The 17,390-nt window shown below is 34.0% G+C and overlaps 1 protein-coding gene across 1 annotated transcript in view; it reads left to right on the top strand.

The window, feature by feature from the left end:
• The window catches only part of Cand1 (Cullin-associated and neddylation-dissociated 1), a 414,848-nt gene that overhangs the window by 292,144 nt on the left and 105,314 nt on the right, over nt 1-17,390 (top strand). Inside the window, exons 22-23 of the mRNA XM_090392833.1 lie at nt 4,809-4,976; nt 5,082-5,149. Of these exons, the coding sequence (XP_090248959.1) occupies nt 4,809-4,976; nt 5,082-5,149 (236 nt within the window). The remainder of the gene's footprint in view (nt 1-4,808; nt 4,977-5,081; nt 5,150-17,390) is intronic.

Below are 17,390 nucleotides of genomic sequence, written 5' to 3'. Positions count from 1 at the left end.
GTTTATGTAGGTATCTTCCTGTGTGTGTAGGCTTTCTGTAAATAGAAAAAGATAGTGATCCATCTGAAAGGTGGGTGACTAATGTGTCAAGAAATGGTAAACAGTTATTTGATTCTTTTTCTACTGTGAAGTGAATTTTAGGGTGTTGGCTGTTTAGGTAGGTGACAAAAGCATCCAAAGTGTCTTGTCCATGCGGCCAGATGGCAAACACATCATCTACATAGCACAACCACACTTGTGGCTTGTATGTAGCTGTGGTAAGTACTTTGTTTTCAAAGTGTTCCATGTAAAAATTTGCTAACGGGGGAGAGAGGGGGGAACCCATAGCAGTACCATTAATCTGTTTGTAGAATTTCCCCCCCATGTAAAGTAACCTGCATTCATGGTAAATTGAAATAATTCAAAAATATCTAGGGGAAATTTAGACTTGATTAAATCAAGAGTGTCTATAAGTGGTATATTGGTTAATAGGGAGGTGACATCGAAACTAACCATTATGTCTGAATTTTTTAGGATTAGATTTTTAACCAGTGTTTTGAAATGGATTGAATTTTTTACAAAAGTAGAGGAGTTGCCAGTAAGAGGGGCAAGCGACTTAGCTAAATGCCGGGCCAGTTTATATGTGGGACTATCTATGCTATCAACTATGGGGCGTAGGGAAATATTATTTTTGTGGATTTTTGGTAATCCATAAATACAGGGTGTTTTAACATGAATTGGTTTTATTTTCCTGATGATTTCTTTGGGCCATGATGTCACTTTTTTCAGTAATTTTCGGACTTTTTTTCTTTTGCGACATCGTAGGGTCTCGATGTATAATTTGATATGTGGAACTGTCACATATGAGATCTTGCATTTTTCTGTTATACTCTTCTTTATTCATGATAACTGTTGCATTTCCTTTATCGGCTTTTGTAATAATAACATTTTTATTATTATATAACTTTTTAGGGCAGTTATTTGCTTACGTGGCATATTGCTTTTTGGAGGCTTAGCCTTGTTTATAATACTTGCTATGTCTAGTCGCACGTTATTGGCCATTGTTGGTGGAAGATCGTGGATACCCCGTTCTACTTTCATCATAATTTCGAGTTTAGGAATTTGTTTGGGCACGACAGCAAAGTTATGTCCAACTGAGAGCGTTCTTGGCTTCTTCAGTGAGTGTTTCCGACGATAGGTTTACGACCACATGGTCTCGTCGAAGTTGCGGTCGGGACTTCGTATGTTGGCGCTGTTGTAGTAGTTCAAATTTTTTTAGGTGTTTGCTTTTTACTTTTGTGAATTCTTTTTTTGCTGCAACTTCGGAGATCTGCTGGGACAGTCCATATTTCAGGATTTAACACGTTTATTAGTTCTTGTTGTAGAGCTGTGATAGAGCTGTGAATTAAATGGATTGAATTTTTTTACAAAAATTCAATCCATTTCAAAACACTGGTTAAAAATTTAATCCTAAAAAATTCAGACATAATGGTTAGTTTCGATGTTACCTCCCTATTTACCAATATACCACTTATAGACATTCTTGATTTAATCAAGTCTAAATTTCCCCCAGATATTTTTGAATTATTTCAATTTACCATGAATGCAGGTTACTTTACATGGGGAGAGAAATTCTACAAACAGATTAATGGTACTGCTATGGGTTCCCCCCTCTCTCCCCCGTTAGCAAATTTTTACATGGAACACTTTGAAAACAATGTACTTACCACAGCTACATACAAGCCACAAGTGTGGTTGCGCTATGTAGATGATGTGTTTGCCATCTGGCCCCATGGACAAGACACTTTGGATGCTTTTGTCACCTACCTAAACAGCCAACACCCTAAATTTCACTTCACAGTAGAAAAAGAATCAAATAACTGTTTACCATTTCTTGACACATTAGTCACCCACCTTTCAGATGGATCACTATCTTTTTTTATTTACAGAAAGCCTACACACACAGGAAGATACCTACATAAACAATCGCATCATCATCCAGTCCAACAGTACGGCATTTTAAAAACACTTACACACAGAGCCAGAGCCATTTGTTCTAACGATACAGCTCTGACCACTGAACTCCAGTACCTGCGCCATACGTTCTTAGCCAACGGCTACAATCCCTACAAAATAGATAAAATACTACATAGGCCCATTACTCTGCCCTCCCCTAATACACAAGAATACAACATGACCATTTGTATTCCCTATATCAGAGGTACATCGGAAAAGGTAGCCAAAGTATTGTTGAAACATGGCCTTCGCACCACCTTCAAACCTCATGTCAAGCTGGCAACTCTGATCTGCTCACCAAAGGATAAACTTCATCCTTTAGCACACCCAGGAGTGTATGAAGTTCCATATGACTGTGACTTGGCCTATTATGGGCAAACAGGAAGATCAGTGAACATCTGCCTGGAAGAACATGAAAGATACATTCGCTACTATTACTATGGCAAGTCGGGACTGGCAGACCACGCTTTGGACACTCCTTCACTCAGGATTAGATGGAGGAAAACGAATGTGCTATTTAGGAGTCGTTATAGAGCTGAAAGATTATTTTTTGAGTCAGCAATGGCTTTGAAGAATTCTCCCAACCTTAACAAATATGGTTGCATTAATTTGCCAAAAATTTGGGAGACGGTTATCCTAACAAAAACTCCTGGATAACTGCTGGTTTTTTTTTTTTTTTTTTGTTAGAGGGTGCCAAAAATAGGACTTTAGATCTTTTGTCTTGTGCAATTATATTGTTTCACTCACTCACTGTCGCGTTTACATGTGTGTTGTGCTCTGATGATGCTGAGTTGAAAATCAGCGAAATATTAGCGTTAATAAAACATCTTTGTTGATAAAAGTGTTTGTGGTGTTGTTAATACCGTGAAAAATAAGTCATGAATAACCATCAATGCCTAAGCTTATCTGTTAGATCATTTTCTTTATTATTTCAAGTTTTTCTTCCAATGAGATTACTTTTCGAATCATTTTCACACTTCTATTTTTTGCTCACTAATTCTTTTACTCATGATTAAAGGTTAGGAAAGTAATTTAAAATAAAAAAGTAACCAAAACAATTGCACCTGATATGATCAGCAAAATGCTATGTAAAGCAGACGACAAAAATGTTGGCGGTAAATTGGAACATAGTGTAGTATGCCATTAAAAAATAACTTTGTAAAATGTTTCAAATCGGTAACTAAATTATTTCATCCTGGGGAGTGATTTCTTTAAATAGTTAGTCATAAAAAATGTATAGATTGAAATATTTAAAATCTGTAACATTTCTTTTTAAGATATATAGGTGCACTAATCGAATTTGGCTATCAGAAAATATGATGCACTAATCGGTGGCTCATTAATTGAGGGATTGCTGTATAGTACAATCTTAAAGAGAATGAAATAAAACTATACTTTTTACAGTGAATGGGCATACAACAAGCAAATTAACAGTATATCAGTAGTAGGGAACATAGAAGTTGACTAGCATTGTTGTTCATGTGCATTTTATAAGCCATTATGATTAGCAATGTAATGTAAATGTCTGATATCTGCATGTGTCTTTTTTATATGAAATACAACCGAGCCTGATATAGGATCATTCTTCATTTCGTGTCACATTGATTTAATTTTAATTTTTTAAAAATTTCCGACGATTTTTCAATTTTCCTAGGAAGAAATTTTAATCACTGTAGGCCATTTCTGTATTGTGCCACAGTGCTTGTTTTGTCTCTGTTGTATATGTGGCTAATTCTGATTTATCTTTTCCTTCTCAATTTCTTGTGTTGTGATATGCATTAACTTGACTGGCCTGCTTATTCCACATTTCAAATTTCACATGAATGGTTTGATGGAATGAAATAAGCCTACTTTTGAACTTGAGAGGAGATAGAATTAAGTTTCTTTTTAAACTTTAAATGTTTTAAAAAAAAGTTTCTCAGTATGTAATCTATCTGTTTGATCATGTTATTCATTTAGGATATTTTTCATAAAAGACAAATGTACATGGAAATGCAAGCAATATGTAATCCTATTTCACTAAATTTGACTCATTTTATCCTCCCCCCCAAGCTTGTCGGCTTCAGTTTGTGGACAATGTGTTTGGCATCTAGTTGTTATCTGAAATTAAGTTCAATAATATCTTGGATAAAACATACTGTTATTCAAACAAGATTGTATGAACTAGATTTGATTTCACCAATATGAAATATCTGGTTTGCAAAATTTTGCCTTGGGTACAGACCACATAACAAAGTGATGGCACACACTTTGGTATGTAGCTACACAAATTTGAGTGCTTGCTTAAATAATCTTCTGAAGTCTTCCTACATATTCAAGAATTACGCCCATCTAGAAAACATGGGAAGTTTGTCATCCTTAATGGGAACATTTTTAACTTCATTAGATATATATGTATATTTATCTGCCAAACTTCACATTTTCCATCTGTGATCATTATATTGTTGTACATGTGTCTCAACTAATTGTGTACCATTTTCTAATTGTTTTCTGTAAGTATCTATTAATCCTGCCCTAATTGTTCTAAATTGAAATGACTAGCTAATTGTCAAAAAAATTAAATTACAATTGCTTAATGTATTATTCTTTTTTTAATGAAATATTCATGGAATTGTTTGCTTTTCTCAAGTGATCATGTTTGTGATTTACTTGCTGTTTAAACTGCTATACCACATAACTCCTGCATTGTTGCCAGACATATATTAGATAAATACACAATAGTGCAAAACATAGTCATATTTCCCAATTGAGTAATGCATATGTTGATTGCGGATACTAGTTATCTTTCTCATGTTTATTTGTTTCTTACTTAGCGATTAACTGCTCCAATCTATCAAGTAAATGGACAAAATCAAGGTGCTCCCTCACATGCAATACATAAACAAGCTTACCATTCAATTGCCAAATGTGTTGCTGCCCTTACTGTAACTTGTCCAAATGAAGCTCTCTCTGTTGTTCATCAGTTCTTACATGAATTACAGGTAAAAGTATTTTCAGTTTTTTTGTGATAATTTTGAAATAATTCTGCTGGAATTATGCAATTCAGAAATTTTATGTACATCTTATAATGCATTTTGTTTTGCTAGATGAATAGAAGTATGGATTCTATTCAGTTGTTTGCTCTTCTTGCTGTTGGAGAAATTGGAAAAAATGTGTAAGTATTGTTTGTTTATTATATACAAGTAAAGTTATTGTTAGTCTGATCTTCATATCTGGAAGTACAGTGACTTATGTATTATCAGATAACTGAGTCCTTCATTATAACCGAATAACAAATTGTCAAATCCACCTGGTTGTGTGTTCTCAACCAGGAGTGTAACATTCGGTGTTTGTAGTGATTAGCTGCCTTTTTTTTTTTTTTTTTTGTCTGTTTTGCATAAGTAGTTGGTTAAAAACAAAACTGATAGTTTCAACTCTTCACATTATGTAAATAATTTGTTTTTAATTTCAATTCCTGTGTTAGAGGTGCTCCAGTTAAAGAATATTGCAATAAAGTTGGTTTATTTTATTTAAAAACATATTTACAATAAACATTGTAAATATGTTTATTTCAAGTGCCACAGGTTAAAGTTGGGCATTGCTTTTTTTTTTTTTTTTTTAATTTTGATGTAAAAGTGGGAGTGGATTTTGAATTTGAGAGTGGAGGTATACATGTACACCTCCACTCTCAAAAAACTTTATTTCCATTTGTCTTATAAGTATTTCATTTATTTCAAAATAGTGCAAAATTCATTTGATAGCAATGTGAATATCTTCACTCTATTGTTTTTATTTATCTTTTTTTCACCACTAGTTTCACCACATTTGCTTTCATAAAAAAAAAGTTATGATCATATGTAGATGAAAGGTAAGATAGAAAATATAAGTTGGTGTGGGAGGAAGGTTATAGAGTAGATGGAGTGGATATTTTTCAATATATAGAAAGAGTTAAAAGAACCAGATGTCATTCATGGAGTTTAATGTGAATTCAGTTGGCAGAACATTAAGTAACAGATTTTTTTTGTGACAAGCAAAGTATCTTGTCAGAGAGGGTAGTGAGCTGCAGCATCACTGAATGAGTTTAAATGTATGATAAGCATTGTGAGTTAGATGGGTCATTCCTGAAAGTGATTAGTTTTACTTTAGGTATTAGGCATAAATAATTGATTATGATGTAAACAGTTGATATGTGTAGGGTGAACCTCCACAATGAGACTTAGCCATGGTGATGTCACATGCAATAATAATAGTGTTATCAGATGACTGATGTGTATTCAGGATTATCCTATATTTTGTTGCATTTTTACCACCCAGTAAAAGTTCTTTTGGGATGTAGAACTGCTTTGTATTTGAAAGGCTTATTTGTTAACCACAATCTCAATTATTTTAAATCAGTTGTGTATTAGTTTGACCATACCAAAGCACTAAGTTCTCTCTCTCCCCCTGCCCTTTCTAGCCTCAAGCTGTTTAGTTTGCTTTTCCCTATTTCAAAATTCTTCATTTAAATTTTTTTGAAATTAATCACAAATCAAATAAGCTTCTTTATCAGAACAAGGCTCATACCTATACAAGCACATCAATATTATATTAACTGACAAATTAAATGTCTTCTTCTTTTCCTTTCTCAGCCATTTTCAATCCACTGCTGAATGAAGGTCTTCCCCATGATCTTCCAATTTTCTCGGTCTTCTGCTGCCATCCATCTCTTTCCAGCCAATTTTTCTATTTAATCTGCCCATCTTGTTTTTGAGTGTCCTTGTCTTCTCTTTCTGGTTAGTATCCATTCTGTTATTTTTCTGGTCCATCAATTGTTCGTTCCTTGAGCCAAATGTCCTGCCCATCTCCATTTGGATGCTTTTACAATTTGTATTGTATTCAAGACTTGTTTGTGATCTGATTCATTCCTTCCTCTTTTTATCCATTAGTGTTATTCTTAGGATGATTCCCTCGATTCTTCTTTCCATCACCAGTATTTGTTTAGTAGTTAGTGCCCAGGTTTCTGAGCCATAGGTGAGTACTGGTAATATACATTAGTTGAATACTTTACTTTTCAGGCAGATGGGTAAGTTATTTTTGAAAATGAGTTCGGTTTCCCAAATGAATACCAGGCTAACTGTATTTTTCTTTTAATTTTGCTCTGTAATCTATTTTAAATGTCAAAAGTTGTCCCAAGTACACATAAGAGGAGACTATTTCTATTGGCTCATCATCAAATTTATTGTTTTTGCTGTTAAGTACCTGTTGAACAGAACTTTTGTTTTTTCTCTATTTATTTTAAGATCTATCTTCTTGCTTTCTATGTTTAGAATATTTATCATTTAAACTAGGTTTTGTGCTGATTCTGAAATTAATGCAGTATCATCTGCATATCTCAAAATGGTTAATTTTTCACTTTTTATTGTCATGCCTTTGGAACTCCAGTTAATTTTTTTGAATCATCTCCTGAAATGCTGCCGTAAAAATTTTAGGGGATATAGAATCGCCCTGTCTTATCCCCTTTTGTATAGAGATCTTGTTGCTTTTTATTTGTTATCTTATAGTTGCTGTTCCATTTTTTTGTATTCTTTTAACATTTCCACATATTTACTTGGTATGGATTGATTTTCTAGAGTTTCTATTATTGCAGAAGTTTTGATGCTGTCAAAGGCTATTTTCACAATCTATAAATGCTAAACAGAGGTTTTTGATATTCTTCTGTTTTTTTCCATGAATTGCTTCAGTGCATGTATATAGTCGATTGTACTATATCCTTTTTTGAATCCAGCCTGTTCTACTGGTTATTTTAAATCCAGAATAGATGTTATTGTGTTAGTTATTGTTTTTGTAAGTATTTTATACAAAACTGATAATAAGCTAATTGGTCTGTAATTTTTGGCTTTTTTTTTTTTTTTTTTTTTTTTTTTTTTTTTTTTTTTTTTTTTTTAATATTGCATTATTCCAGATTGTAGGTATTTTCCCTTTATCAGTACACAAGTTGGTAAGGTTTGTTAGATGTTTTATTAATTCTTTGCCAGCATTCTTTATTAACACGTTCGCTGCCAACTACGAGTATACTCGTAGTTGGTAAACCAGCTACAAGTATACTCGTATGACGCTTACCGCCGGCAACGAGATTACTGTACTGACCTTGAAGAAGCGAAAATGCTTGGCTTGTGGAGCTAGCATCAAAACTGTGTATTCTCATAGATGGTATATGCTGTGCACAAGCCAACTACGAGTATACTCGTATGACGCTTACCGCCGGCAACGAGATTACTGTACTGACCTTGAAGAAGTGAAATTGCTCGGCGTACGGGAACAGACTATGCCAAAGCAGTGTGGCAGCGAACGTGTTAACTCACTTTGGATTTCATATTCTTCTGGAGCTTTTCCATTTTTCATTTGGTATATAGCTTCATGTACTTCTTTATAAGTTATTGGTAGTTCAAAATTATTTTCAATATTGGAGTTACTTCTATTATTTTGTATGGTGTTATATGATTCAGCTTTATAAAGTTTTTTGTAAAATTCTTCCAGTCTTTTGATAATTCCTTTTGGATTTCTTGTTACTGTACCATTCATCAGGCTTCTTCTTAGAAGCCTGATGAATGGTACAGTAATGGTCAAATAAATAATGAATTTCTATTATTTATTTGATTTTTATTGTTATAAGCTTTGATTTCATGTCTTACTCTTTTCCTTACAGTTTTGCGGTTATGCATATTCTATTTTTGAAGTAGAGTTTTTATCTTGTTTCATATCTCTTCTCTTTTTCATCATGTTTATGGTTTCCTGTGAAAGATTGTTTTCTTTATTCTTTGCTGACGTACCCTTAAAATTATTTGCAGATGTTACTACTGTTATTGCTAGATTTGATTTATCAACATCCTCTTCAAAAATGTTTATTTTATCTAATTTTTGATTTATTGTGTTTCTATATTTGTGTTTTGCAATTATTGTCTTAGGGTCAAGTTTTTTTGGTTGTATTTACTAATTTCTTTCTTTCTGATTTGATGGGCAGCACAACTTTATCTCTTACTAGTCTATGATCACGTCCTATTCTGAACTGATTTATGACTGATACATGTATTATATATTTCCTGTTGCAGAGGATATAGTCTATTTCATTTTTAACTTCTCTGTTTGTCTCCCCTAATCCATGAGTTCCAGTCATTTCAATTTGGGAAAGGGTTATTTCCTATTTTTGCATTAAAGTCTTCCATTATAATCAAAAAATGTTTTTTTATTATTTTTATCCTCTGTTTTTTGCATATCCTCATTAAACTATTCTTTCTCCTCCTCTGAATAAATTTCATTGGGGCATAAATTTGTACTATTTTTAGCTTGTACCTATGTTGATTTTCAATTGGAGTTCGGCAATTCTGTTCGATACAATTTATTTCTTCTATCTTTTCTTTTAAGGATTTTTTGATGATAAATCCTACTCTTCCTATTTTTGTATTTGTTTCATAATTTGCAGCAGCTTTTAGGTTGCATAAATTCCTCATCCTTCCTTTTTACCTCACTTAATCCTATTATATCCCATTTTATTCTCTTTAGCTCTTCTTCGAGAATGACCAAATCTTCTTTTGTTCTTAATGTTCTACAATTAAATGTTCCTATTTGTAAATTTCTCTGTTTGGGTTTCTTACTTTGTTTTAAGGTTAAAACAAAATTAATTTCTGTTGTTTTTCAACCTGAAAAGGTTGAAAAACAAATCTTTTCTGTTGTTTTTCCAGCTTTATCATCTAATAAGGTCCTCCTTTTCAGGTTTAAGACATTGTCTTCATTTATCTGGAACGCTGTCTTGTCTGGGACTTTATATTTTGTGCTGCTGCTTCTTTCTTTCAAAATACTTATTAGGAATACAGAAATGGTATAACTGCTGCTGGTCAAAATTTTTTAAAATTGCGATTAAACAATGAACAGCTTTGACAGAACTAGTTTATTTGGGGTTTTTTTCATGGTGAAGTGATTACAATATTTAAGGAGGAAATGATTAATGCATATTAGATTAAAAAGAGTGTGCACTTGGGAATTTAATCTCTTTCTCCTTCCCATAATATACAGGGAATATATAAAATCTGTCCTGTGGCATTTGCTTCCAGTCAATCTAGTAGGTTCCTGGAAATTCAGAAAATGTGAGCAGTTATAAAATATTGGTGGGTGGTGGTGGGGAGGGGTAACCACAAATCTGGTTTGGCTTTTCATATCACAGAAAAAAAAACATATGGCACTATGGCAAGAAGCCAAAATGTCCACACATTTAAGAAAGCTCAAAGAGATAGCATAGGTGTTATACATGCCAACTCACTACAACAAAAATCAAGAATTGATTTGTGAACTATGTCTGATCTTCATGCTTACCAAATAATAAAACTTGTACATAGTACACAAATCATATGCATTGATATTACAGAATAAAAAAAAAAAATTAATTCTGGTTCTTGATGAAGTTTATAATAGTACAAGTAAAACCAGTTGACCTTAAATTCTATTGTTTTATGTAGTTATGCCATGAAGCAAACATAACATGGGTACCCACAAAAGTATATAGTATAGCACTGTTCTATTTATTAATGGCTTTCATACAGTAAATGGGGGAGGGATACTTTTAAAATTAACAAGGAGGAAATTTGATATACTGATAACTAAATTTTTATGCAATACAGATGTGTATTGCATAAAAATTTCAGCAAACTGGACAAACAGTATTACTTGTCAAATATCATGAGAAAACAAAATGCTTAGAATCATAAAAAAATACTAGTGATTCTTGATTAAATCAACAAAATCAGGGTGAAATATTAAAGGATGCTTAATTTAAAAACTGTATTTTTTCAACTTTGCAAAGTTGAATGATTCTGACAGGCTATATTAATGGGTTTTTTTTTTTTATTTCATTTAATATTAAATGAAAGAAAAAAGTATTATTACATTATTTAAAAATTTATCAAGAGAACAACTTCTCCTACAGATCATGGATACTGTCTGTTTCCAAAGTTGGTTATTTAATAAATTGAAATGTATGAGCTATGAAATTTTTTGCAAATCTATGCTACTTCAGCTTTCATTTAAAGCAGTAATGAAGAAAATCAGCTTGATGAATATTTAAGAATAGATCAGTTAAGTTTCCAAATATTTGCTTGTTAAAGAAAGAAGGTATTGAACTGTGTGAGCTTTTTTTTTTTTTTTAATAATAATTGCGGTTTCTTCACTACTTGAACTGTCATTTAAAGAGATTGTGGGGTGAAGATTACCCATTGCCTCTGCAAAAAAGATTTTCAAAAGGACATTGACACAACCATACTCATAGCCATACTTCAAAAATGTAACGAATTGGAATTTTTAGTTGAGGGGGGGGATCAGAAAAGTCACTTAATTTTCTGATTTATTAATGTATTATTGCTGATTCTGTTTTTATGTTGTAAAGCATTTTTTTATGTTTATCTTATGTTTCTCATCTGTTGGAGAGTACTGACCATTGCAAATACAGGTAACCCTCGTATAACGCAGATGTTAGGTTCCATAGAAATGCCGCATTATATAAATCACATTATGCGAGACTCAGATCACATAGAAATAGGATTAGGTTCCAAAACCGTTTTTTTTTTTTTTTAAGATTATATAAAGAATGGCATATCCAACAAAAAAAATATTTTTATTTCATTCAGTAATTCATGTAAGTTAAGAAAACATATAAACCATGAAACAAAATTCATAATGTACACTTATACTCATAGACAGGCTTATACGTTGGTTATGCATTTCTAAATCACGTAAGGAATTGAACAACGTAGATCCGAATATAAATTAAATTACACTTTAATAAATATTTCCGATATTTCGGCAACGTCACGTTGCCATTTTCAAAAGGAACTTACAAAAAGGCACATGCACACAGGCACTACAACACATTAACTGAGAATGAAGAGATGAAGCTATTGTTCTCCTAGAAGTCCTGATCGTGCCCTCTAGTGGGCTAAGTAGGTGTTCTTGGCCGTTGGGCTGAAGGTCTGCTGATGTATGCCTCCCAAATTTGGGGCAGTCGCATACAACCAAATTTGTTAAGATTTGGAGAGTTTCTTAGGGCTGAGGCTGATTCCATAAATAGTCTTTTGAATTTGTATTTGCTATGGTGTATTACTGTAGCTTTCTTCCACCGTATTCTGTGGCGTGTATCCAGAGCATGGTCTGCAAGACCAGAATGGCTGTACTTGTGAAACCAGATGTAGTCCTTGTGTTCAGAAATTCTGATATTCGTTGTCCTGCCTGTTTGGCCAAAGTAAGACAGTTTACAACTGCAAGGGACCTGGTATACACCAGGTAGGTCTAGGGGAAGTGGTTGGTCTTTGGTGGAGTGGATAAGGGATGCCAATTTTCTGTAAGGCCTGTAACAGGAGGTGAGGTCATGTTTTTTTAAAATTTTGATAATTTTTTCCGAGGTCCTCGGATGTAGGGAATGGTGATGGATTTAGAGTAATCTTTGTTGTGGAGGGGGGCTGTGGTTTGTAGGTTTTAATATTTTTTTGGATTTTTTTGGGGGGGGGGGGGTAGCCATTGGCTGAGAAAGTGTTGAGGATGTGATTTAGTTCAGTGTTTAGGGCCATGTCGTTAGAACAGATTAGTTAAGCCCTGTTGTATAGTGTTTTCACCACTCCATATTGTTGGTGAATGTATCTACCTGTATGGATGGGTTTTCTATAAACTGAGAAAACCAAGGTTCCATCAGGCTGGCGGGTGACTAGTGTGAGGGAGGCTGTTGTTTTCCTCTTTTTCCAGGGTGAACTTGATTCTGGAGTGTTGGTTGTTTAAGTGTGTTAAGAAGGAGAGGTGTGTTTCAGAGCCATGTGGCCAAATAGCGAACACATCAGCAACAGCGAAGCCATATGGTTGGTTTTTGTGGGGCAGAGGCTAAAGCTTTTTCTTCAAAGGTTTCCATAAAGAAATTGGCCAAGTGGGGAGAGTGGTGAACCCATGGATGTCCCCTCTATTTGTTTGTAGAATTTTCCCTGCCAAATGAAATAGCCTGAGTTCATTGTGAACTGATATAGGGCTGAGATATCGGGAGAAAATTATTTAGCTTGGATTAGCTCTAAAGTTTCCTTGAGTGGGACATTCGTGAATAAGGAGGAGACGTGAAAACTGACCATTGAGGATGTGATTTAGTGTGTTGTAGTGTAAGGTTTTCTATGCTGGCTTTGAAATGGGCTGAGTTTTTTATGTGTGATGGTGTGTTGCCAGTATAGTGTGTGAGCTCTTTGGCCAAATGTTTAGCTAATTTGTATATGGGGGAATCAATGCCATTCACTATGGGATGTAATGGCACATTTTCTTTATGTATTTTTGGGAGTCCGTAAATACGGGGGGGGGGGGGTATAGAGTTAAATGGCTTTAATCTGTTGGTATCTTCTACAGGCCAAGAAGTGACTTTCTTAAGGAGCCTGTGAAGTATTCTAATTTGTGAGTTGGTGGGATTGTATTCCATAGGGAGGTAGGTAGCCCGATCTAATAGAAGAGCATTAAGCTTACCTTTGTAGTCCTTTTGGTTAAGTACTACAGTTGCATTTCCCTTATCCGCTCTGGTGATAACTAATTCTTTATTATTCCTCATTTCTTGTAGAGCTTTAAATTCCTTGTTGGATATGTTGGTTTTTGGTGTTCTTGCTTTGGAGAGGACACAAGCTACATCCACTCTTACACTGTTGGCGATTTGATGTGGAAGGTTGCGAATTCCACGTTTGATCTGGATCATAATATCCTCACTAGGTATTTTTTTGGGAGCAATGGCAAAGTTGTGGCCACGTGGAAGCGCGTTGATTGCTTCAGGGTGACTGAAGAAAGGTTGATTACTGTGTTGGAAGCAAGTTTTGGATTGACGGTAGAATTCTTTTTTAATTTTTTAAATTTTTTCATCTGTCGGCCTCATATTTTTTCAAATTCTTTGTCTGGAGCGGTACATGAAACGTCATGTAAAATAGATTACAGTTCGTGATTTAAAGTGCACGAAAGCTCATCTTCAAAGGCACGAATAGCTTCGTTAATTTCCACTAAGTTTCTAGACACACTAGTCACCCGCCAGCCTGATGGAACCTTGGTTTTCTCAGTTTATAGAAAACCCACCCATTCAGGTAGATACATTCACCAACAACCCCCCCCCCCCCTCACAACAATATGGAGTGGTGAAAACACTATACAACAGGGCTTAACTAATCTGTTCTAACGACATGGCCCTAAACACTGAACTAAATCACATCCTCAACACTTTCTCAGCCAGTGGCTATCCCCCAAAAAAATCCAAAAAATATTAAAACCTAACAAACCACAGCCCCCCCCCACACACACACAACAAAGATTACTCTAAATCCATCACCATTCTCTACATCCGAGGCACCTCAGAAAAAATTACCAAAATTTTAAAAAAACATAAAAACATGACCTCACCTCTTGTTACAGGCCTTACAGAAAATTGGCATCCCTTATCCACTCCACCAAAGACTAACCACTTCCCCTAGACCTACTTGGTGTATACCAGGTCCCTTGCAGTTGTAAACTGCCTTACTTTGGCTAAACAGGCAGGACAGCGAATATCAGAATTTCTGAACACAAGGACTACATCTGGTTTCACAAGTACAGCCATTCTGGTCTTGCAACCATGCTCTGGATACATGCCACAGAATACAGTGGAAGAAAGCTACAGTAATACACCGTAGCAGATACAAATTCGAAAGACTATTTATGGAATCAGCCTCAGCCCTAAGAAACTCTCCAAACCTCAACAAATTTGGTTGTATGCGACTGCCCCAAATTTGGGAGGCATACATCAGCAGACTTTCAGCCCAACAGCCAAGAACACCTACTTAGCCCGCTAGAGGGCACCATCAGGACTTCTAGGAAAACAATAGCTTCATTCTCAGTTATTGTGTTGTAGTGCCTGCTTGCACGTGCCTTTTTGTAAGTTCCTTTTGAAAATGACAACGTGACGTTGCCGAAATATTTATTAAAGTGTAATTTATATTCGGATCTACGTTGTTCAATTCCTTAAGTGATTTAGAAATGTACACTTATAAAAATATAAATTTTGCGTAAACTTCATTGCCCATAATGCACAAATGTTTTAGGCAAAATAAAATGCAGTGCATATTTTAATCGTCATTGCACTCTTCAAAACTAACATTTCGTAGATAATCTTTATTTACGAGTGGCCGGACATCGTCATCACTTGAAATCTCTTGGGCATCATTGTCATAATTCTCATTGCATACTTCGGCTGGTTTAGTTATCAAGCAGTCAGTAATAAGACCTTCCTTATCACTATGCTGCAATTTTTTATTAAGTTCATAATACGGAGCTAAATAAATATCCAATTGTCGTGTGAATTTTCCAGAGCGCTCCATTGAGAAATCATTATCCATAAAATAAATTTCTTACCAAGTCCAATAATTCTGCTAATTTCTTTAACAGATTCATCGCAATGAGAATCTTCATCAAAACTTTCCTCATTTTGACGTAATTGTACCAGTTTCTCCTCATTTAAATCTATTTCCCCATCAATTAATTCACTAATTTTGTTTTTAACCATATCGCAAAAGAGCTCTAAGTGGCCATTACTATAAAAATAAGTTTTTCACATAAAAGAGTGTTATATATTGTATGTCACTCACCAAAAAAATAACGTGCTCAGCTTGAGATGATCACACTTATGATTTTTAATGCGCTTTCCTTGAGAAAACAAGGACAACTTTCAACAATAAGCACTTTATACGGTAAACAATTAAGTTACATGCGTGCTAAATGGTATTTTATTTCCCCTAATATAAATTCACTACTTACGCGATACGGGAAGACACAAGTTTAATGAAGATAAAATTTGATTTTTAAGTCGCGCGTTGAAAAATATATGAAAAGATAAAGGGTTCTTACAGTTTGTAGACCGTCATATATCGAAACCGCGTTGTATAAGTACCGTGTTATACGAGGGTTACCTGTATTTGTTTTGTCAAGTATCACTGATTTTGTCTTTATGGAATATGACCTGTGAGAGGACAGGATGTGCATGCATCACTTTATCTTTAGAGAGCATACAGTCATACTGCAAGACCAGTAAGTTGTGATAGAATATGCAGAATTTGATCATTAATAGTGGACATTAAAGGTTGGAAAGTTGAGAGAGAAGTATTTATTTTTCCAAGATATTTCTTTATATTGATTCTAACATAAACATTTTGCAGTTGTTTTCCGAGTTGCTGCCATGTCTTCACTTGCCCTGTACATCCAGCAATGTTTCAGAGTCAGTCAGAATTCAGAAATTCAATAATGTTGTTATAGTGTGGATCTAAGGGTTTTACTTTATTTAAAAGTTTTTAGTTTTTATAGCAGAGAAGAAATTGCTTTTTTCCATAAAAGTGATTCTAGACAAATAAGCGTTAGACATGAAAACATAGCAGAAAATAGTATCAGTAAAAAAAAAAAAATAAATGGTTTAGTATCACTTTTAAAATACATAAATTTTTTCTTCACAGACTTATAAATATACTAATACATAAGTAGTTATTTGCTTCAACAGGATAAAAATTAGTAGCTATGGCATTAACAAAGACTTATAAAATGACCAGATCTAGGATTAAACATGTGGCTGACATATTATTATAATAGTCTGGATTATAGATAGATAGATGTTGAAAGCTTTTCCACTAATTCATACTATAAATTAAAGATACCAAGAAATTATATACTTGGTTTAATCCATTATCCAAGTGTATAATTTCTTATACACTCAAGTCAAGTATATAATTTCTTGGTATCTTTAATTTATAGTAGAACCAAGTAGAAAAACTTTCAGCAACTATCTATCTAATCCAGAGTATTATAATAATAAGGTGTGACACATTTTGGCAACTCGTATATAAAAACATGACTTCTGCATTGCTTCTACCTTGGTCTGGCTCCCACTGATGAGACCTCAATAAAGGTCAAAACCTGTCTGGGTGGTGACCCTTCCCATAATGCAGTGGTGTTCAACCTTTTTTACTAAACAAGCTACTTTTCTGTAAAAAATTATTCGGCAATCTACTCTCTTATATAGATCACGTTCCCCCAACTTGATATCTAATTACGCACAAATAAACAACTAAAAAAAATACACAACTGAAAACTTTATTTGTGTATTTAAAAATTTTATCTATCACTTTTAATTATTTTAATACAACAAAAAAAAAAAAATATGTTGGAATAAAATATTTATTTCTCTATTTTGGAAAACCAAAGTTAGAAAAAACAACAGATTGATTACAAACTCACAAGTTACTGGAAATGCTGGTTGATTAAAAAAAAAGTTAAATGTGAAATTTGGCATTGTTTGGACCTCGCAATATTTTCATAGTCAAGTTGATATGAAGAAGTGGCCAATCGCAGACAATCATCCAAATAATCATTTG

The sequence above is a fragment of the Typopeltis vanoorti genome, chromosome 5 (genome assembly GCF_054136105.1).
Source record: "Typopeltis vanoorti isolate ZY-2024b chromosome 5, IOZ_Tvanoo_1.0, whole genome shotgun sequence".
In the NCBI taxonomy this organism is placed as follows: Eukaryota; Metazoa; Arthropoda; class Arachnida; order Uropygi; family Thelyphonidae; genus Typopeltis; species Typopeltis vanoorti.
The sequence above is the reverse complement of the archived record's forward strand: the minus strand, read 5'-3'. Positions and strand labels throughout refer to the sequence as shown.